General features: G+C 43.3%; 3 protein-coding genes across 6 annotated transcripts in view; 2 read left to right on the top strand and 1 right to left on the bottom strand.

Moving 5' to 3' along the window:
• LOC139384918 (DNA-directed RNA polymerases I, II, and III subunit RPABC5) overlaps nucleotides 1-21403 on the top strand; it is a 235138-nt gene that overhangs the window by 56714 nt on the left and 157021 nt on the right. The gene's annotated exons all lie outside the window — the stretch shown is intronic.
• Nucleotides 894-12474, top strand: LOC139384962 (nucleobindin-2-like). Of its 3 annotated transcripts, none has more exons than XM_071129912.1 (13): nucleotides 894-1336; nucleotides 5375-5515; nucleotides 5761-5868; nucleotides 5984-6116; nucleotides 6514-6617; nucleotides 6727-6912; nucleotides 7975-8065; nucleotides 8153-8211; nucleotides 8302-8394; nucleotides 8529-8618; nucleotides 8829-8999; nucleotides 9154-9214; nucleotides 9435-12474. In XM_071129912.1, the coding sequence occupies exons 2-13, from the start codon at nucleotides 5375-5377 to the stop codon at nucleotides 9623-9625; spliced, it is 1428 nt and encodes a 475-aa protein (XP_070986013.1). In that variant the 5' UTR covers nucleotides 894-1336; the 3' UTR covers nucleotides 9626-12474. The 3 variants fall into 3 exon arrangements, with proteins under 3 accessions (XP_070986013.1, XP_070986014.1, XP_070986012.1); XM_071129913.1 differs by having other exon boundaries at nucleotides 1000-1336; nucleotides 9438-11280; XM_071129911.1 differs by lacking the exon at nucleotides 894-1336 and having other exon boundaries at nucleotides 5348-5515.
• On the bottom strand, nucleotides 10940-21109 carry LOC139384961 (caprin-1-like). Of its 2 annotated transcripts, XM_071129909.1 has the most exons (19): nucleotides 20608-20787; nucleotides 19365-19499; nucleotides 18937-18999; nucleotides 18650-18736; nucleotides 18289-18527; nucleotides 18115-18197; nucleotides 17326-17508; nucleotides 16898-16950; nucleotides 16709-16792; nucleotides 16422-16574; nucleotides 16232-16328; nucleotides 14761-14813; nucleotides 14532-14642; nucleotides 14199-14327; nucleotides 13531-13681; nucleotides 13185-13379; nucleotides 12977-13089; nucleotides 12753-12813; nucleotides 10940-11565 (listed from the first exon to the last, which is right to left on the bottom strand). In XM_071129909.1, exons 2-19 carry the CDS (start codon nucleotides 19497-19499, stop codon nucleotides 11498-11500), a joined length of 2058 nt encoding a protein of 685 aa, XP_070986010.1. In that variant the 5' UTR covers nucleotides 20608-20787; the 3' UTR covers nucleotides 10940-11497. The 2 variants fall into 2 exon arrangements, with proteins under 2 accessions (XP_070986010.1, XP_070986011.1); XM_071129910.1 differs by lacking the exon at nucleotides 14199-14327 and having other exon boundaries at nucleotides 20608-21109.

The raw sequence follows: 21403 nt of genomic DNA, 5'->3' as shown, positions 1-21403 counted from the left end.
TCCATATCTGGCTTCTTCACGTGCAGGACAGTCTGAGACCAGCCAACCGGACAGCTGATGAAACTGAGGAGTATTTCTGTTTATAATAAAGCCGTTTTGCGGGGAAAAACTCATTCTGATTGTCTGGGCCTGAATCCCCCGTAGGTGGGCCTGGCTCCCAAGTGGCTGGGCCTATTCCCTCCCATGCCCACACATGACTGCGCCCCTGCCCAGTCATGTGAAATCCATAGATTAGGGCCTAATTTATTTATTTCAATTGACTGATTTCCTTATATGAACTGTAACTCAGTAAAATTCTTGAAATTGTTGCATGTTCATATTTTTGTTCAGTATATTTAGAAAATCACATACATGTCTTGCTGGCATAGCCAATATTTCTAGCTCAATAATGTTCACTCATACAACAACCCTGCAGAAAGCTGCTCATCAATTTTCTCAATAGTCCAAGCAATCACATTAAACCAACTCAAAAAAGTATGCTTTATCCTTCACCCTATTGAAAATAAAGTATGTTTAATTTAACTAGCTATGTAAGAATGACAAAGTAAAAAATGAAGCTATGAAATGACCTGGGATCTGATCTCCCTACCTAAATGTCTTCACATACCATATCCACCGCTGAGGGGAGGACGGCTCATAATAATGTCTGGAACGGAGCAAATTGAATGGTATCAAACACATGGAAATCCAATTATTCTGCTCAAGCCATTACCACGTACCCGTCCTCCCCATAAAGTTGCCACCAACCTCCTGTACTGTCTTTGATATCATGGCAAGAAAGCTACACTGATCCAGGATCAGCGAACACCCACCTCCAAATTATAAACGCCACGTACGATTCAGTGCAACCTACCTTGATAGCATAGTATATCCTCAATAATTTGACTGACAGTGTGTGTGGCCTAATAGAATAACTATGCGCGCCTTCAGAAAGTAGGAAGGGAACATTTTATCCAATGGCAACTACCCAATTTAGCTGGCATGCCATGTTGTCAATGTAGGATTTCATTCACTTGCTATCTGACACTGTAAACAAACGCCTGCTGGCATCAAGGAGGGAACGAGGATAAATGATCAGCTCCGGAGGAGACTAGTTAGCTAGCTAAATTAGCTTGACAGGGTTTCAACTAGATAGCACAGCCACCAAGTCAAAATTGGCTATAATGTAAAGATTAATGAAAACATAATTGGTGTTAATGTAAGGTTAGGCGTACGGTTAGCCCTGTGGTTAAAGTTAGGTTTAAAATCTCATTTTAAGAAGAGACATTTTAGAAATAGGCGGGGTTTACGACTTTGTGACTGTAGTAACGACCGTTTGACGGATTCCGATCAAGAAGTAAGTCCCGCTGTGATATGAATTGTTTTGAAGCTATTGTTATTTTGTTAATGAGACAGGTAACCAGACTCCAATAAGACAGATACCGAAACTTCTCGATGTGGTCAACACAAGACCCCGCATCACTGTTGTTTAGCTAAGTAGCTAGCTTGGGGGGGAAATGAACCTCATAATTAGCTTCAAGCTAACTGTCATTAGATTAGCTTGCCATCTACCAGCTAACTGTTAGCTAGCCAGCCAGCATCATCACTACTAGCTAGCTACGCTATTGTATTGGCCGCAGTGAGTCTGCCTGTAAAGTGTAACGTTAGCTAGACGACTAGCTATTGAACCGCTGATGATTTAAATTGTAGAACGCAAGTTAGTTAGATGACACGTATCACGTCCTAGCTAACATGTTATTAATAGCGTAGCTAGTTAGCTGCTAGCAGGTAGCTAGTTAGCTATCGATGGCAGACACGTCGGCAGTGGACAGGAAACATGGGGTTGGGGCCATGGAGATAGCTAGAGCAGATGACCTGGTGGGGAGCGTCATTTTGAGTCAGAGCCTATACAAGACAAAGTCATGTTACGATATATCAGTCATCCTGTTAGAACTTTTGTGCAGAATCCACTGAACTGTTTTAGGTTCAACGTTGATGGTCATGTTGCAGCAGTGTGTAGGAGGGAGATTCCAAGATGTGGAAGTGTGCAGGAGCGCATGGGTCAGAGGACTGTGTAGTTTCGGTGGATAAAGTTGCCAACTGTAGGGGTGCTCATGTTGCTGGGGACCGGAAGTGTCCGGTGCGAAAGAGGCGGGTTGAAGTGGTCAGTGTAGTGCTGGATGGTTGAGGGATCCTGAGAGGGTCTCAGTGAGTAGTAGATTTGTGCCACAGAAGGATAGGGCAAGGAGTGAGTTATGCTTTAGTAAGGTTGGCTTCTTAGCGTTCATAGCAATGGTTATCAACTGTACTGCAGAAATGGAATGTAAATCACAGAAAATAGATTTTGTTGTGGCAGCTGCAGAGAAGTATTTGGGTTTAGGAGATTTGACTTCAGAAGAGTTACAGGGTGTGTTGAGGGGCAGTGTCCCATCCTCCCAGGTTTTTGGCATGGTGCAGGAACAGATAGGGTCTAAAGTAGTGGAATCGGGTAATGGGTTTTTAATGAGTGTAGGTGGCGGCTGCAGAGATTTTATTGCAAAATAGTTAAATCTTGGTGAAATAGCAGTGGCGATTTTAGCATCTAAATCTTGGTGGGGCAAACTCCCCCAACATTTTTGGGATGTATGCCAGCAAAGCCACTACAACAACACTAAACAATACAGTAATTGCACTATAACGGTGACAAACAGTGCCCACTAACTATTAGGGCCTACATAAAGCTGTCCCAACAGCAGAGTTTCTTTTCAGCACCATGGAGTGAATCCTTACCACACCTGGCTATCAGCGGAACCTTGTCTGGCAGTGAAACAGTTCATTCAGCCTCATTTACTGCCTTTAAAAAAAAAACATAGCTGATATAGCTGACTTGCTTACACAAATGTGGTTTCTACTGACAATTGAGATGTACAAACTATGGCATAAGGGAACCGAAGAGCAGATAAGAGGCAATCCGTAATTTCGATTAAGACATTAATTAGCGAGCTAGGACGGAGTCAATATAACTATTTGTTCAGCACTTTTTAAAAATGTACAGCGACCAAATTCAGAACATGGGCTGTTCTTACCGTATTCTCCCTGTACACCAAGTCAGAACCGTAGGATAAGTAAAATGGGCATATAAGCAGTACAATATTTGATTGCATTTCTCTAGAACAGGCAATACGCTACATGTGCACCACCAAGTCAGAACAGTAGTCTAAGTTATGAGGGGGAAAGGGACCAAATTATTAGTGCGAGGCACATGGGCTACTAACAGCTTACTACACAACATACACTTAGTATTACTTTCTTAGCTACAGTATAAATACAGTGCATTCGGAAATTATTCAGACCCCTTCACCTTTTCCACACTTCGTTACATTACAGCCTTATTCTAAAATTGACTAAATCGACACACAATACCCCATAATGACGAAGCAAAAACAGGCTTTTGCAAATTATTGAAAATAAAAAGCTGAAATATCACATTTACATAAGTCATCTTACCCTTTACTCAGTACTTTGTTGAAGCATCTTTGGATGCGATTACAGCCTCAAGTCTTCTTGGGTATGACGCTTCAAGCTTGGCACACCTATATTTGGGGAGTTCCTCCAATTATTTACCGCAGATCCTCTCAAGCTCTGTCAGGTTGGATGGAGAGCATTGCTGCACAGCTATTTTCAGGTCTCTCCAGAGATGTTCGATCAGGTTCAGTTCCTGGCTCTGTCTGGGCCACTCAAGGACATTCAGAGACTTGTCTTCAAGCCACTCCTGCGTTGTCTTGGCTTTGTTTTGTTACAGGTGCATGATAATAGTCCATTCTAAATCAAAACAAATTTCACACAAATATATTATTTAGTATATGTAAAGACAATATTAAATCAAGGATATTAGCCTATCACTTGTGAATTATATAATATCACTTGTGAATGATGCCCAGCATAGGAAACAATGCCTTTTTTTGCAACTTTTTCGAATCATAGTTGCACACCTTATTTAGCCTAGCCCATAGGCCTATATGTTTTGATAAGGTTTGTATCACAACTAAAGTGTCCCCAAAAAATCTTAAAATTAAACACAATCTGCTTTACATGGGGTGTAGAGCCTAACTGGCATACATAAGCAGCACGTGAGTTTCAAGTTTGGGGAGGATAATGTTCACCATAAAAATGCACCTTTATATTAAAAGCACTACATGCATAATTGCATTTGCGGTCACTTTTGATAATGGTGTTTTCTGCAAATGGAACATTCGCGTTTATAGCCTGTGCACATTTCTGCGCTTATGTGAACAAATAGCCTCATAGTTTATCACCATTTTTAAGCTAAACGTTCTGATCTGTTGCGTCAGCCACAATGCGTAAAAATGCTTTTTTTTATGCTAGTGGTTGTATTAATTTGGGATCTATCGCATCCCACAACTGTCCCAGACTATGTTTGGAATTTTTTATTTATTGTACAGGGTAGAATAGGTCGACTTTTGTACTATGGGGGATAGTAGATTGACATAGGCTAGTACTTTTGCTTTCTTTAAGCCTACTCATCTTGTTGGCTGACGAAAAGTAAATGTGGGCAATTCTTCCAATATCTTCAATATGCACCTCGGAATTGGATAAGGACGCGTGCCATTGCATCCCCGATGTGTCTGTCTTCACTTGTAGCCTGTGAGAAAGACCCGATCACATAATGGAGAGCCATGTGAGTGAGGGGTAATTCGGAGCGCACAACGTAGTAGGGCACAACGGCCACTGGCCGCAAAGGGGATGCCGCCGTAACATTCTAGGTATTATCAAGTACTTGTCAAATTGTGAATGAGTGACTGATGTAGTCTGTAAATCCTGTGCAAAAAACAAAGCAGAGATCATGCCTTTCAAGCGACGTCTTTCAAATCATCATTAGTCGCATCATGTATTAAAAATCAAAACATAGCCCAACGTTTGTAGAACAACTAAAATTACATTAATAACTCTAAATTAAGCATATAGGAGTAGCTAATTATTTGTTAACCGCTCAACACAGAATAGCCGCATGTGTGCATTCAGCTTTGTTCAATTGTATTCTTCATACTATAAAATAATGCCATGGAGTTGTAAGCAAATCTTGTCTGCTAAATAAACTAGTAAGCAGACCGGAACTGTCTTTTTTCCCAAGAACATACTCCAGGTGGCAGTATGCCCCCTTTCAGTTTGTTTACCAACTCATAGAAGTAGTAGTAGAAGAAAATGGACTACTTCAAAATGGACAAGCCCGTGTGTTCAGAGGACACAATGGGATAGATACAAAGAATAGTCCTCTGTCTGTCTCTATGGTTGGGGCACAGCCACTTAATTTGGGGCAGAGACTGGTGTTTTCTATCATCTCTGGTTGAAGTGTTGCTTGTCATGTGTTATGTCTGAGTGCGTCTTGTGTCTCCAGATGTCTTGGAATCAGGTATTCCACACCAGCTGCCTTGTGCTTCTGGTACATCTGCTCTGCCTGGAGGCAGTGCCCATCAGTCTGGACAAGACCAAGGTGAACCAGCCGGAGGACAAAGCCTCAGAGCCACCACCAAGTGTGGTAAGAGTTGGTGAAGGATTACATACCAAGCAAGCAAGGTGGAGAAACATGGCAGGCAGAGCAGCCCTAACAGCCATGAAAAAAGCAGTCATTTGTGCTACCAGTACAAGCTCAGACCAGTTATACCAGCTATATTCTCTAACATAATTTATTGAATTGTAACGTATGCAGACTGAACTGAAGGTCTACGGAATGATGCATGTTATGCATACTACTACAACTTAATACTTTATTTCATGTAACAGGACACTGGACTCCACTATGACCGTTATCTCAGGGAAGTCATTGATTTTCTGGAAAAAGACCAGCATTTCAGAGAGAAGCTCCATAACACTGATATGGAGGACATCAAGGTATTCTAACTGTGTCCTGCTCATTCTTGTCGTTCTTACTCTCTCCTTGAGTCATTAGTCATGAAAAATGCAAAACAACAGCAGTATGATAATCATTACATCACGTTTCCTACAGATGGGGAAGCTGGCCAAAGAGCTGGACTTTGTCAGCCACCATGTAAGGACACAACTGGACGAGCTAAAAAGGCAGGAGGTTAGCCGGCTACGGACACTGATCAAAGCCAAGCAAGACATTGAAGGAGGGAACGGTATGCTGCCCAGTGAAAATACCATTAATATGCCTTAAGTGCTGTACTGTTACCATCTAGAAACACTAGGGCGTGTGGGCAAGTGACTAAGAAGTACATTTTTGAGGGAAAGGACTCAGGAGGATGTGATTAGTGTAGTGTCAGTGTTGAGTCACCTACTTACTTGTGAAACATGCTTCTGAAAATCTCTGTTTCGAATCACAATAGTGATAGCAGAGTATTACAGACAACAGTAATGTCTCACTTAAACCACTAATTGGCAGGATTACAGGCTAGTATAGATGCACACAGGGTGAGCTTTGACCAACGCACCCTGCCGCACTGGATAACTATTACAGTTCCAATGTCAGGTCATCAAATTTCGTATTGTGTTATGACTGTTAAACCTCACTCACAGATATGGCAGTAGACCACCAAGCTCTGCTGAAACAGTTTGAGTACCTGAACCACATGAATCCTCACACCTTTGAAGTGGAGGATCTGGACAGACTCATCAAATCAGTAAGTATAATGTAGAATGCATGGTACATGCATACAGTAGTTTACTAAAGTACCTGTAGTCCTCTTCTCTTCAAGAAATTTTAACTCTCATCCTTCATTTGACCACAAGGCCACAAACGATCTGGAGAACTATGACAAGGAGCGCCATGAGGAGTTCAAGAAGTACGAGATGACAAAAGACCATGAGCGAAGGGAACATCTCAAGACTCTAGACGATGAAGGGAGGAAGAAGGAGGAAGAACATTACGAGGAGATGAAGAAGAAACATGCAGACCATCCCAAAGTCAACCATCCAGTAAGTCCAACTGCACTTGGATGCTATGTTATCTGTGTGTTTCAGAGCTCAATCTGTTTGTGCTCACATATGGTCTAGCCAGTCTCTAGACCATGGATGGGCAAGTTTGATGGGGGGTGGTGGGGGCCACAAAAAATCTGAACTCATCATGAGGGGCCACAGTGGCTCGAGGGTCTGTATCTAAAAATGTTTACCTGACATAAGAGAAAAATAGCTGATTCACAACCACATTTCAAAATGGGATCTTGTGTATTCTACAATTCTAACTCCCAGCAGTAAGTTGAGACTCCAAATGAGTTCCTAAACAAATGACTGTAGAAAACATTGACACCTGCTCTTTCCATGACATACACTGACCAGGTGAAAGCTATGATCCCTTATTGATGTTACCTGTTAAATCCACTTCAGTGTAGATGAAGGGGAGGAGATGGGTTAAATAATGATTTTTAAGCCTTGAGACAATTGAGACATGCATTGTGTATGTGTGCCATTCAGAAGGTGAATGGGCAAGAAAGATTTCAGTGCCTTTTGAACGAGGTATGGAAGTAGATGCCAGGCGCACCGGTTTGAGTGTGTCAAGAACTGCAACGCTGCTGGGTTTTTCACGCTCAACAGGTTCCTGTGTGTATCAAAAAGGGTCCACCATCCAAAGGACATCCAGCCAACTTGACACAAGTGTGGGAAGCATTAGAGTCAACATGGGCCAGCATCCCTGTGGAACGCTGTCGACACCTTGTAGTCCATGCCTTGACAAATTGAGGCTGTTCTAAGGGCAAAAGGGGGTGGAACTCCATATTAGGAAGGTGTTCCTAATATTTTGTACACTCAGTATGCTTATACTGTGTGTGTGTGTGTGTGTGTGTGTGTGTGTGTGTGTGTGTGTGTGTGTATATATATATATATATATTTATTATTTTTTTTAGGGGGGGGAGATTGATCTGCGGGCCTACAAAAGGGGGATGCCAGTTGCCCATTTCTGCTCTAGACCTTCCCCATACTTAATGATTTAGCTCAAGTGAGAGATTTATTTCTAACAGGGCACTAACATTTTTTGCTGTGCAGGGCAGCCAGAATCAGTTCAAAGAGGTGTGGGAGGAAGCAGATGGTCTTGACCCTGAAGATTTTGACCCCAAGACCTTTTTCAAGCTGCATGGTAAGTCCTCATCAATAGACATCACAGGCGGGGGTCAGGGACATCCATCTCAGAGTTCCTCAACATTCTCGCGTTTTGAATTGTCAGATTCCAATGGAGATGGCTTCTTCGATGAGCAGGAATTGGAGGCATTGTTTACGAAGGAGGTAAAGATTTGTTCTATTTTTTTAATGACTCACCTGAAATGATAATGAAACGTGTGCATGTATAGATAACGGTATATTCTGTGGACTCAGCTGGAGAAGATCTATGATCCTACCAATGAAGAGGACGATATGGTGGAGATGGAGGAGGAGCGCCTGCGTATGAGAGAGCACGTCATGAACGAGGTATACTGTTGTCCCGGCCGTGAACCTTGCATACTATATTCCCATGGATTGCTATCACTGAAAGTTCGAGAATGGTTTCGTTGATATAATGAAATAAATAGTTCACATGGTGATTGATCTCTCACTGTTCACAGGTGGACACCAACAAAGACAGACTGGTCTCCTTAGAAGAGTTCCTGATTGCCACAAAGAAAAAGGAATTCCTGGAACCAGATAGTTGGGAGGTGTGGTAGCCATATCTATTTAACTCTCATTCATACTGGCCTACTTTTTATACTTCAACATTATAACTCATTATTATGAAACGGCAAAAGTAACAAAAACCACACCATATCTCTAAACACTCCTACATTCAACCACACTGTAATTATGTTGCTTTTCAAATCAATAAGGAGAGGTAGAAGGGTATGAACTGACACGTCCTCCTTTATTAGACCTTAGAGCAGAACCAGGCCTACACAGACGAGGAGATGAGGGAGTTTGAGGAGCACCTGGCCCAGCAGGAAGAGGACCTCAACCAGAAAGCATCAGACCTCCAGAAACAGAGGGATGAGTTGGAGAGGCAACAGGAACAGCTCAACTCACAGAAAGTAGAGCTTCAGCAGGTACAGAGTGGGCAGTGGTAGAACAGACACAACCAACAGGTTCTCTATGACTGTAATGCACTTATTTTGTGTGGTATTGTTATTTTTGACATGAGCTGACATGCTTACCTACAACCATTCATCTGCTTATCTCTGTTTGTCTGTGGTGTTTCAGGCAGTAGAACACATGGAACGGTTGAAAACCCAGAAAGTTGAGCCCCCTCCAGAGGTTCATGGTAAGTGATAGTTTACCCCAATTCCATTTTCTCTTTACTGGTGTGCCGTGTATTTTTCAAATGTAGTGGTGACTATGGAAAATGGATCTCAAGATGTGAAAAATTCAGCGATGGGACAAGACTGTAATTACCCATTGGATATCACAAAAAAGGGAGAAAAAAATATATATTTTTAAAGATGTAAAAAATGAACTTTATTCAAAACTACTCTCTCTTTCAGTAGAAGGGAATGCTATCCCAGAGCCACAAGGAGAGTACCATCCTTTGCCCCTGGGCCACCAAGATATGTCCCAAAACCACCCGGGTATGAAGCAAGACAACCACCTCCAGAACCAAATACCCCACAACACCCAGGATTTGTCCCAACCACGACTCCAAGATCTGCCCCCAGGCCATCAGGCAGTGCCATAGGGCCAACATTACTTACCATAAGGCCCCCATCAGAACCAGCCCACTCAACCCCAGCTGCCAGATAAAACTCTATAGACAACACCGCTGGCTCCATGGCCCCCCACCCACAGACCTTTACAGTACTTATATACCTCCAGTCCAGTGTGCAGAGGTCCCTCCATATGGGCATGTGTACCCCGTTATCCTGAAAGAGTTAACTGAAAACCAGCTGGAGAACACAGGAGGCGTTTACAGTATCTCTGCCCACTTGTGGATTTCAATTTGAGCCTCCAAGGCCTAGAAATGTTTTATACGTTTGCAGTCAGGGAATTTGTGTTAGAGTGCATATATGGTATGTGATGTATGGATTGGTCATAATTGATCATTACTTAAAATGCAGAGCTTTGGTGGAATGGTTTTGGTAGTGTCAATGTCTATATATTTTGGAACATTGTTTTTAATTAGTGATGTCATGACAATTAGGCCTAATAATCGTCAGGTCACTTCACCTGAATAATGATAATGTTGTGAAATGTACGGATTCCTGAAAAGGCTCCATTTCAAAAGGCACTGAAAATGGCATTGGGAGCATTATGAACAGTAAAGACAACTGTCTCATGGAACAGAATATAATATAACATTCTTTTTTGTATGGGTTCATTCCTGTGTATTACATGGCATTAGCTTGGCCACTTTATTTTAATTCCACAAGTCTGATAATAGCAATGTATGCTAATGTTGGCTATTATGGGCACTAATCATGGGAATCCTGAGTGGATTGCAGTCTTATTTTGTGGTACTTATACTATAGCCAGCTCTTTGGATTATCTTAATTGATGTGCAAATGTAAGTCAGTTGATGATCTGGTTATTTCTGTAGAGATTATAGGTAATCACGTCTTGTTTTCAAGTTTGTGCTTGACTGAGGCTACTGTTCCTAATGACCTGTAGGTGTGTCTTGGCCAAGGCCAGTACATGTATTGATACTGAACAGCCCGTTACCAGGCAATGAGGTCTACCTTTTTGTACTCAGCCCCTCACCCCCAGAGTCTGTCTTTTAATGGGCCTTTTTGTTTTACTTTTACCCAATTCTACTGGCTAGGGCAAATGCTCTTATCTTGCACCATACAGAAGTGTGCCTAATTTGTACAAAATATTAGTTTAATTTTCAGATGACCAATTGCACAAGAAAACATCAATATTGCTGTAGACAATATAGTGATTTTCTTTATAGCTAGTGTTCACAACTCAGAGTGAAACTCTTACATGTGAAGTTGACATCAGTTCCAACCAATGATGTTTTTGGACAGAGCAGATATGAAGTGACAAATGCAAATTTACAGAACAGTGCATTTATTCAGTGCATCACTATCAGCTACCATATGGCCAGAGCAAAATGTACACACATCTTCATTTTGGGTAAGTCATTCAGTCAGACCTACAACCTGCATAGACTACACATTTGTGCAGACTTTACTCCCAAACATCCCATGGCAATACAATGTACAGTATAAACAGTTCACATTGAGACAAAACATTTCCTTGTGTGGTATGACCGCAGTCAACATATTGTTCTTTCGTGTCATGCTTCCAAAGCCTGTCACTAGCCCCAGCCACTTTTTGTAAATGATTGCCTACTAAGCAAAGACCCAAATAAACAGTCCAACAGCAAAGGCACACGTTCCAGCTTGATCAGTTTAAGGCTATGCAATAGCATATGATTGTAGGAGAGCTAAGGGTGGGACATATGGCTTCAGACCCAGGCTTCACCAAATCAACCTAGAGGTTGATATGGAGAGGAATAGTCAGATCAGGGGAAGGATGGTCCAGGAGTGTAGAGGTGATGTTTAAGGTTGCCCTAGGTGGAGAGTAGAAGAGTTGTTGGTATCCAAGACTAATTGGCTTGATGTCCTACTATTTGGGTCACCATCCCTCGGCTGGGCTTGAACAGTCCCCCCCGGCCTGTAACCGCCAAGCAGACAGAAAATCAGTCAGCTGAGGCCAGGCTGTCACCCTTATTCTGGGTTAAGTCTGGGAATGGAGTACAATTAAAAAACCTCATCCACATATGAATTACTAGTGTGCACCTGCCAAGGAAGAGAGATCAACTCAAAAACAGGGAGACAAAAATTGACCGTTACGAGCAAACTAATACACCCATTACAAAATGGAATCCTGAAAACAAGTTCAAGGTAATAGCTGCCTTCATGTCAATTCAGTTACATACACAGTGGCATTCCCTGTAAATCTAAATAAGACCTTTGAAAGCTTTTATCCAGGTCATACAGAATAGTAGTATGTATTTTGCCATATGGAACCAAAAAGGGGGGGGGGGGGTACATCTGTTGCCCTAGGATTTACAAATAACACCACAGGTTGACTTTGAAACTCAGTGACATGTTTCATGAATGTTTAAGCATGTTAATAGCACACAATATATGTATGCTCCTATTACAAAATACAGAAGGCAGGGCACAGCAGGTGAGGGAGACAGAAGCAGAGTGAAGTCCTTTCAGCAAAGCATAACCAAAATCCTCTAACCCACTCTTAATGTCAGCAGAGGTAGATAAGGCTGTGGTGGCACCACAGAGCAGCAGGGATCAGGGACCAACAAAAAGAAACAAGCAGCAGACAGCAGGTTATACAACACATCTTTATTTAAACAGTCTCCCAAGGAGTAACATCGGCTTACAAAGAGATGGTGAGAGACAGAAAAAACAAAGTAATGCTATGAGAACCAAAAGCAGAGGTGAAAAGTGGTTGACAGGGCTGGGCAGTGACAGAAAATATAAAAGATTCTCATGGATTGGACTGACAGTTGCAGGGGTTTTTTGCAATTATTTTGTACAAAAAATAAATTAATGAAATCTTTCAAGTTTACAGGAATATCTATTTGTTGATTCGAACACAGACTTGCTGATAAATCTAAATGCTGTGGATTTCAGTTTTACATGTGTTAAAACAAAAGTATCTTAGACATACCAAAGCAGGCTTACTCTGATAAATAGGCCAGGAGAAACGTGAAGATAGATGAGAACCAAAACAAAAACAGATTTATAAAAGTGAGCTGGGGCAAACACATTCATATCTGAATGTTCAATGTGGTGGAAGTTGACAAGCGCTTTAGGATCGCATTACTTGAGCATTACCTCGAGAGCAACCCCGAGGTCCCTGGACTGCTCCCCGCTTGTAGCCTGGCTGATATCCCTCCTGTAGAAACAAGTCATTCAGAAAGACTTATACAGCACCTTCATGACAGCATCTGGGACAACAACTCACAGAATCCCTTTTATTGGAACTAATGCAACCCTAACGCAAGGGTCAAGTGTCTTCTAGTCACTAGGACCTAATGGTTGGCTGTGTCCTTCCTTACCCGTTGGTAGGTGCTGTTGGGGTAGTCCCGGGACGCCGTGCTGAACTGGGCCTGTTGGCCATAACCATTGTTTGGAGCGTTCGAGAAGGGAGGGCGATAGCCATCATATCCTCCTGAGGGAGGCAACCATTTATCTTGTTAACACCACAATAAAAATCACTCCTGTATCAAAGTAGGTCCCTTACAGTAAATTAGCTGGATCTCATACCTCTGAAGCCGTTAGAGGATCCTCGGTATCCATTGATCATGCCCCGGGGGTTCCTAGGGCCTCCGCGAGACACGGCCCCCCTGCTGTTATAGAAGGACTGGCCTTGCCGCCCAAAGCCTGGCCCCTGGGACGACTGCACCTGGTGGCCCGCTGCCGCTGACATCACTTGGTCTTGGGTGTGGAAGCCTCCTACAGCTGAGAACAGCAGAAGAGTCATTAACAACATTTGACCTTTCTGATCATGCCCTTAGACCAAAGTCTTCAGACCCAAGGTCTACTGGTCCTCAGACTCCACTTGTCTAAGTCACATCCTCAGCCCCAACAGCCACCCCAGTCCCTCTCTCACCGGACTGTAGAGTGTCCTGCTGGATGTCAGGCTCCTCCACGGAGTGCTCCACCTGGCTGCTGAAGCCCTGGCCGTAGCCGCTGGGGAACTGGTTCTGCTTCAGACTGTCTGCTTCGTTAGTGGGGGGCACGGGGGCGTTCAGGTTGAACACCTTAGGGACACAATACAACCAGAGAAAAGCTTTCATTTAGGTGTCAGATACCCACACAAGACTCGCAGACAACAGCAAATCACCACTAACAGACTCTAGTCTGATTATTGAGCATACTGTACATACTGTCCAAGGTTCGCTAAATAAAGTTAATCAGCTTAGAGTTGATTATAAATCTTTATGTAGACATGGGGGCAGACAAGAGCATTCTGTTCTGACAGAGAGGGGGGGGGGGGGGGGGGGGGGGGGGATGGGATGAAGCTTGGCTTTGAGAAATGTAGGCCAACACTGGAATTATACTTATTAATTCAGTTGATGTCCCAATCAGTTCTCATTATCCTTGCAAAGTAAATCTGGTATTACTGTTGTGTGCCAGTGTGTACCACTTCTATTTTTCCTGTCCTAAGACTTGTGGTACCATCAACGTGTGGTAAGTGATTAGAGTTAAGTGGGTTATATGACGATTTTGTTCAAGTGAAGCGATGTCAGTTATAAGTCCTCCATTAACAAAGCCTACCGCTTGCATGGACTGGAATGGTGCTGCGTTGACATTGATGCCGCCGCTGTGGGGGGTGGAGACGGGCGGGAAGGCAGAGGGCAAGGAGGACAGGGCGGGGGACTGCTCAGACGACAGGGACATCGAGGCCTGGTTTAGGGAGGGGGCGGGGCGGGGAGACAGACGTCACATACTTCAATGGTTTTCACAGACACTTCAGGACAGGCAGGTAGGATGAGTGTTAACCATCTCTCACACTGCCCAATAACAGCCAAGCATAGATAAGCTCCACCACCCACCCAGTCAGGGGGATAGAGGGTGGAGTAGAGGGCACCTTGGGGAGGGAGGGTTTACCTGGATGTGGTCGGTGCCGTCTGTCTGTGGCCGGGGCTCTGCTGTGTGGGAGGGCTGGTAGAGGGGCGCTGTGGAGGAGTAGCCATCAGGTGTGGAGGAGACCATGGGGACCTGGGGAGGATAAGGGAAGGTTCATATAGTACCCTTGCCCTTTCAATAAGTCTGCTCCGGTATCAAGTCTTGGGGATCACTATCAGAATTGTGTTCAAGTATCATTATTGCTACTTACATGTGTAGATTCAGGAACTGAGCTTGATTGAGAAAGTCTTGATTCTGAATGAACTGTACACAAGACAAATATAAAATGGTTTGTTGGTCAAACTGCTTAGAGCAACTAAAAATGAACAGACAAAACTCAAGAGTATATAAAAAAAATGAATCGCTCCTACAGACAATGACTCACGTGGTCATGGCTTGGTATATAAAGCAGACAAATAGACATCCAGGTACTGTTCGATTGAACTTTATAATTGGCAAAATAAGTGACCTAAGAGTCTGAGCGTGGTTTGATCGTCGATGCTAGGCGCGCCGGACCCAGTATCTCAGAAATTGCCGACCTCCTGGTCTTTCACGCACGACAGTGCCTAGGGTTTACAGAGAACGGTTCAACAAAAAAAACATCTAGTCAGTCAGCAGTCCTGTGTGCAAAAACAGCTCATTGATGAGAGGTCAAAGTAGGACGTCAAGAATAATGCAAGCTAACAGGCGGAACACAAACGGACAAATAACGTTGCAGTATAATAGTGGTGTGCAGAACGGCATCTCGGAATGAACTCATCAGTCCTTGTCACGGATGGGCTATTGCAGCAGACGACCACTCCTATTGGCTAAAAGCAAGAAGAAGCGGGTCCAGTGGGTACACGATCACACTGAACAATTAAGGAGTGGAAATACATTGCCTGGTCAGATGAATCCCGGTTCTTGTTGCATCATACTGATGGCAGCGTCAAGATTTGGCTAACAGTTAAATTCGGAAGTTTACATAAACTAGTTTTAATGACTCCAATCTAAGTGTTTCAACCACATTTGTGGGCAGACCTGAAAAGGCGTGTGCGAGCAAGGAGGCCTACAAACCCGACTCAGTTACACCAGCTCTGTCAGGAGGAATGGGACAAAATTCACCCAACTTATTATGGAAGGCTACCCGAAACGTTTGACCCAAGTTAAACAATTTAAAGGCAATGCTACCAAATGAGTGTTTGTAAACTTCTGACCCACTGGGAACGTGATGAAAGAAACAAAAGCCAAAATAAAATCACTCTACTATTATTCTGATTTTCACATTCTTAAAACAAAGTGGTGATCCTAACTGACCTAAGACAGGGAATTTCTACTAGGATTAAATGTCAAGAATTGTGAAAACTGAGTTTAAATGTATTTGGCTAAGGTGTATGTAAACTTCTGACTTCAACTGTATGTAGCATGAATCCATGGACCTGGTGTGGAGACTGTTTTCCTGGCACACGTTAGGTCCCTTGATACCAATGGAGTAACGGTGTCTCCGACACCTTGTAGAATCCACACCCAAAATTATTTCAGGCTGTTCTAGAAGCAAGGGGGATCCGACCTGGTACTAGATGGGTGTACCTAATAAATTGTTGGTGAGTGTAAAAGGGAACATCTCTAGGAGGACTACAGCCTCTGAGTGGTGGTGTTGGTCAGAGGGGAGTTAAAACAGAACGTGATGTACTAACACTGACCCATGTGCTGCAGGACCACGCTCTGTGCAGACTTCATGGGCTGGGCCAACACGATGGCTGGGTCCAGGGCATGGCCATCAAACTCCAACATGGAGTCCTGTGGGAGGAAGCACATGGGTCAGCATGAACAAGAGACCAAACAGGATCCGATAAGGTAGGACCATATGGGGGCAGTTGGAAGGATCATCACCTGCATGAAGTTATAGGTCCCCTGCATCTGGGCCATGAGGTCCTGTACGACCTGCTTCCGGACCACGGGGTCAGGCGTGTGGGAGACTGGGTTCACAGTGTGGGGCTCGGGGGTCATCTGGGGAGGAGACTGGTGCTGGAGGGCATTGACCACCTAAAGACACGGACAGATTTAAACCCAGCTGATGACACCATTGGGCCATGGCGTTACTTGTTGAACCCTAAAAGATTCTGTTTGTGACTGTGTGATATGACAAATGATATGAGAGGTGTAGACATGCAGCATACCTGGACCTCTGCTGTCCACTCCTCTACTTGGTCGTTGCCAGTGCTGCTGTATGTGGTTTCTGGAATGAACTGTCTATTTACAAACTACACAAAAACATAAGTTCACTTGATTAGATACCAATAGGCAAGGGAAATCAGAGAATTCTGAACTTTACAGCAGTTAAGAGTCAGGGTAGAGATTGAACTCACCTCTGTGGCTTCTACTTCAATGGACTCTGTGTATTCTTGCGTAACTGTTCGCTCTGTAAAAGGAATACACTGATTAATATCTACTCATCCAGGTCCACACATCAAAATCTAACCCAGAAGTAAAATCTCACATAATTTATTCAGCTGCGTGATTAACGGCCGTCTTAATACGTATTCGAAATTTAGCGTTACAGCAATATAAAGTCTCCACCCTCACAAAAGGAAACGCTCAGCCAAAGCACTCAAGGCGAAGCAGTTTAAGCATTGCCTTCACACAATCCTGATACGTCCAAATAGCCAGTGACAAAAACCAAAAAAAAAAAACTGAACCAATCCTGCTCGAATCTCATGCATCCCATTCAGTCAAGAAGATTATCTCGGTCTACACACGTATTTTTCCCACAGGAAATTATGGCTATGGCGGTTACCTGGTTCTGCGGGCTGCTCCCTGCTTCCAGATGACTCATGCACCACAGACTGCTGCTGCTCCTCCTCCTCTTCTTCTTCTTCTTCTTGCTCCTCTTCTTCACACGCGCCGTTCTGATGCGTTTGTGCTCTGTCAAAATAGCCACTCAGCAGCACCTTGTCCAGGGTCTCCTTCAGTGCCTTGTCTATAGGAAAGGGGCAGATCATATTCAGAACGTATGAGAAATGTCTTGATAATGCATAAATATACCACAGTTTAGTGGTCCCAATCGGTAACAGAAACTTTTGTGAGTTAGTCAATAGGCCGGGTCTATGCTTGGTATAGTCACAGCTGTGACCCATTCCACAGCACTAGGCCTAGCCAAGATCCACTGCTCCAAGCACTTTAATAACCCTCAAGTATTTATAATCCACAATGCCATATGATCCACCGCAAAGTTGTCTCTGGAATATGGGAGGTGGATGCTCACTACTGGCACTACCCCTCAAAGCCCACTGGCCTGAAACCAGTTCACCCCAACCACAGAAAAGAGCTTCCCTTTATACATGTTCTGCTAACATGGCCTGTATGTCCAGCATGCCCTTTGTGCTTCAAGGGGTTGGATGGGCTTTAGTCATAACACTGCTCCCAGCTCAGCAAACTTTCAAGCTCCTTTTTATTCAAAATCTAAGATAAGCCCCAAGATACTCATTATGCAGATGGGGGTGTGGGTAACTAATTAAACAAGCCAAAGTCTACATGTACATGGTAAATAAAATGAGAGCTACTTCAAAAAGTGTTAGAAACATACATGTGGTTCCTGCCACAGCCTGGTCTCTGCCCTCTAGCAGTTCCCATAGGTGTAGGGAGGCCTCATCATACTGGTCAGTCAACCTGAAGAACAGGGAAGGACATTTACAACATGCCTACCATTATATTACGTCACTCCTCCGTCAAAAACAAAGAGAAAACAAAGGGTTTGTACCAGACATCATGGTCCCGTTCAGGGCCCACCAGCTTGTAGAAATTGTCCAGTGCGGTGAGGTCAGCATCGGTGAGCAGGGGGGAGCCTGCAGCGGGCTGTTTCAGGTCCTGCCTCGTCTGCTCATCCCCCAGCCGGTCAAGCAGGAACTGCAGCTCCAGAACAGTTTTCAGACGCCTCTGCTCCGTCTCCTCCCGCTGTAGCTGCTCCCTCCGGGCAGACTTCTTCACTGCCTTCTGGATCTGCAAGGAAATGGGGAAGGAGTTGTCACTGCACTATGGCCACAGTGACTGAGAAACAGCACCTAATAAATACAGTGAGTGTGGTCATAGTGACCAGAATGAAACCTTGAGACGGAACTCACCTCTTGCCCCAAAGACAGGAAGCTCTTCTGCAACTCCCTTGCAAAATCCAGGTTGTTGGTTACTTCCTGGAACTTGGTCAAGGCATCCTACAGACGAGACAAGAGGGAATGAACATTAAATATTTTGTTAGCTGTGTCACAGATCAAAACAACAAACACCACAGTATAAAAACAATAGAAAGCTGCAGAATGAAAGATTATAGTAAATATGCAACAGGTTAAACAATCAAGTTCACAATTGAAGTTCCCTGAGCTAACATCAACCCAAACCAGTGTCTTGTACGTACCAGCTGATCCTGGTTCAACCGTTCACCTTTATTCTTCTTGGCCTGGTAGTCATCCAGCTTGCCCTATAGAAATATGACACATTTAATAAGGGTTACGAGACGGTCTGCTGAGATTCTTTCAGCAGAAATATACCAACTGAGGTTACCCAGGAATATACCATCTATTAAGTGCTGTGATTCTAACACCAAATAAAGGTCATAGGTTAATGATTGATTACACCAACTAAATTTGTCTGTAGCCATAATAATCTTGGTTACCAACTTTGAGGCAAAGTCAATACAGGGTCATAAGGCAGACAATCTTTTCAGACAAGACATCCAGAATTGCTCCTCAGTTGGTCTCAAGCAACGACTAAGCATGAAACAACCTATGCTTTTTGGGAGGTTTCCGAAAGCATGCTTAGATGAAAAAAAGGAAACATTGTTACCTTTTTCTTTTCCATGTTGCGGACCTTCTTGTCTATCACCTGCAGGACCTGCTTCATGGCCTCAGACTGGGTTCCAGAACCCAACTCTGGGCTAGAGGACTGAACAGCATTGTTGCCAACTGTTGCTGAAGGCATCTGACAGAAAATTATTTGTAGTAGTCATTATTAGTGAAGGCCACAAAACACTGAGGCTGTAATTGAATACAATAAAGGTTAAAATATGTTGATGATTAAAACAGTTTGCCAATGGTGCTGTAAACAAAGGCCTGAACAATGGCATTATATTGTTGACCACAAGTGGTCAGACAGACATTTTAATATAACTGTAAAAAAAAAAAATAAGCCCTGGGTACTACTTATTAATGTTCCTTGACGAACAATGGAAAGACCTATGAATGAATTTGGATATTATGTCGGTTTTCTTAATGATTTCTGTCAACCGCTAACGTTCGCTAACTCTCAAGACAAGTAACGTTAGCGTTACAATTCAATAGCTAGTACCTTGCTAATTAACGTTAGTATTTCCAGATGTGTTCCCATTAGCCAGCTAAGAAACTAAAGCCGACGAGGCACATTAGGGAAAAATGGGATAAATTGCCAGTCCTTTGTGAGTCGAGGGACTGTCAGCCGAGCATTGTCCATTGAACCGCATAAACGTTACCTGCCAAACTAACGTTAGCTAGCTACGCTACTCATCAACAAATAAACAACGTTAATTCCGACAAAACAATTATTCATGCAGCAACCTACACATCGTCACAAGTAAAACGTTTATGCCATTTGAAAACAGATGGTCGTCAAATTAGGCTTAAACTTGAATCCCATCCCAGAACAACCCCCACCCGGCTACAGGGCTAGCTTGGGTACATTTAGCTAGCTAGCTAACGTTAGCTAGTTTCCTTTTCTCCTCGCATTGTTACCGAGACCGGCGTTAGCAGGCTGGCAACGCGAACCACTTAGATGCGAGATAGAAATCGATAGTTGACTAGCTAGTTAGTTAATTAGTTAGCTAACGCGATTCAAAAAAAATATGATTAACTACATGTATATATATGAACGACAGCCATCACACTAGTTTGTTGAAATGTACCTTGCTAATGTGGTCACTGAACTTGGATTCCGTTTAATCAATTAGATGACAGGACAATGCTAGATAGAAACGACTTTAGTCAGAGGCTAGCCTAGCTCGCTAACTTAGCTAGCAAAATTATTCCTGAATTTGACGCTCACAACATCCACTTACCTTAAGGCTATCTGTCTTTGTTCGTCGTCTGACGTTGTAGTTTTGGCTCTATATATTTCGTGTAGCTTTTATGTTACTTTGTATCGACAATGGTGTTCCGCCTCCCCGGGCTCACCGAGAACTATACTGCTGGCAGATGCTAACGAAACACGAGATCAGGGTCGGGTGGCTGCAAGGCCCCGTTGGTAGTCCTATAATTGCCTGAGTTCATCTTGGTAGACTGACAGATTTAACAAGAATTTATCCTCAACATTGCAATTTAATTGCAGATAAATTTATGGAAGCTGTATTTGACAGATTTAGGTACGCATTTTTTGCAAGGCAAGTTGTCAATTTGTATTGAATGCCACATGTATTGCAAGCCATTTACTGAATCCCAAGTTTATTTAAACCACTCTTCTCTGCATTGAAAAGTACAATAGATTATCCTTTGCAAATCTATCGAATGATTACGTCGAAATAATATCCGTTTCTAAACCCAGAGGCGCAAACTCGCGAGACTCCCGGGAACACTTGCCAAACAGACCAGGCCAGGCAGTGTTTGAGATGTCAATGAATGAGAGAAGTGGAACATTTTTCCTTTAGTTGTTAATTTTCTCGAAATCTAAAAAGCACAACCTAACCAATGTCGTAAGTAGTTGCAAATGTTTTTACTCCAACCTCGTGAAAGTGACAAACTGACACATTTTCATTTTTGTCAAAACTTTATTTGTCAACAACTTTATATTGGAGGGCCTGCACATGCGCAATGGGGTGCGATACGACATACCCTATACGTATTTATATGCATTAGTTT

This window comes from Oncorhynchus clarkii, chromosome 26 (genome assembly GCF_045791955.1).
Source record: "Oncorhynchus clarkii lewisi isolate Uvic-CL-2024 chromosome 26, UVic_Ocla_1.0, whole genome shotgun sequence".
In the NCBI taxonomy this organism is placed as follows: domain Eukaryota; kingdom Metazoa; phylum Chordata; class Actinopteri; order Salmoniformes; family Salmonidae; genus Oncorhynchus; species Oncorhynchus clarkii.
Note: the sequence above shows the minus strand (reverse complement) of the source record. Positions and strands in the feature narration are given on the sequence as shown.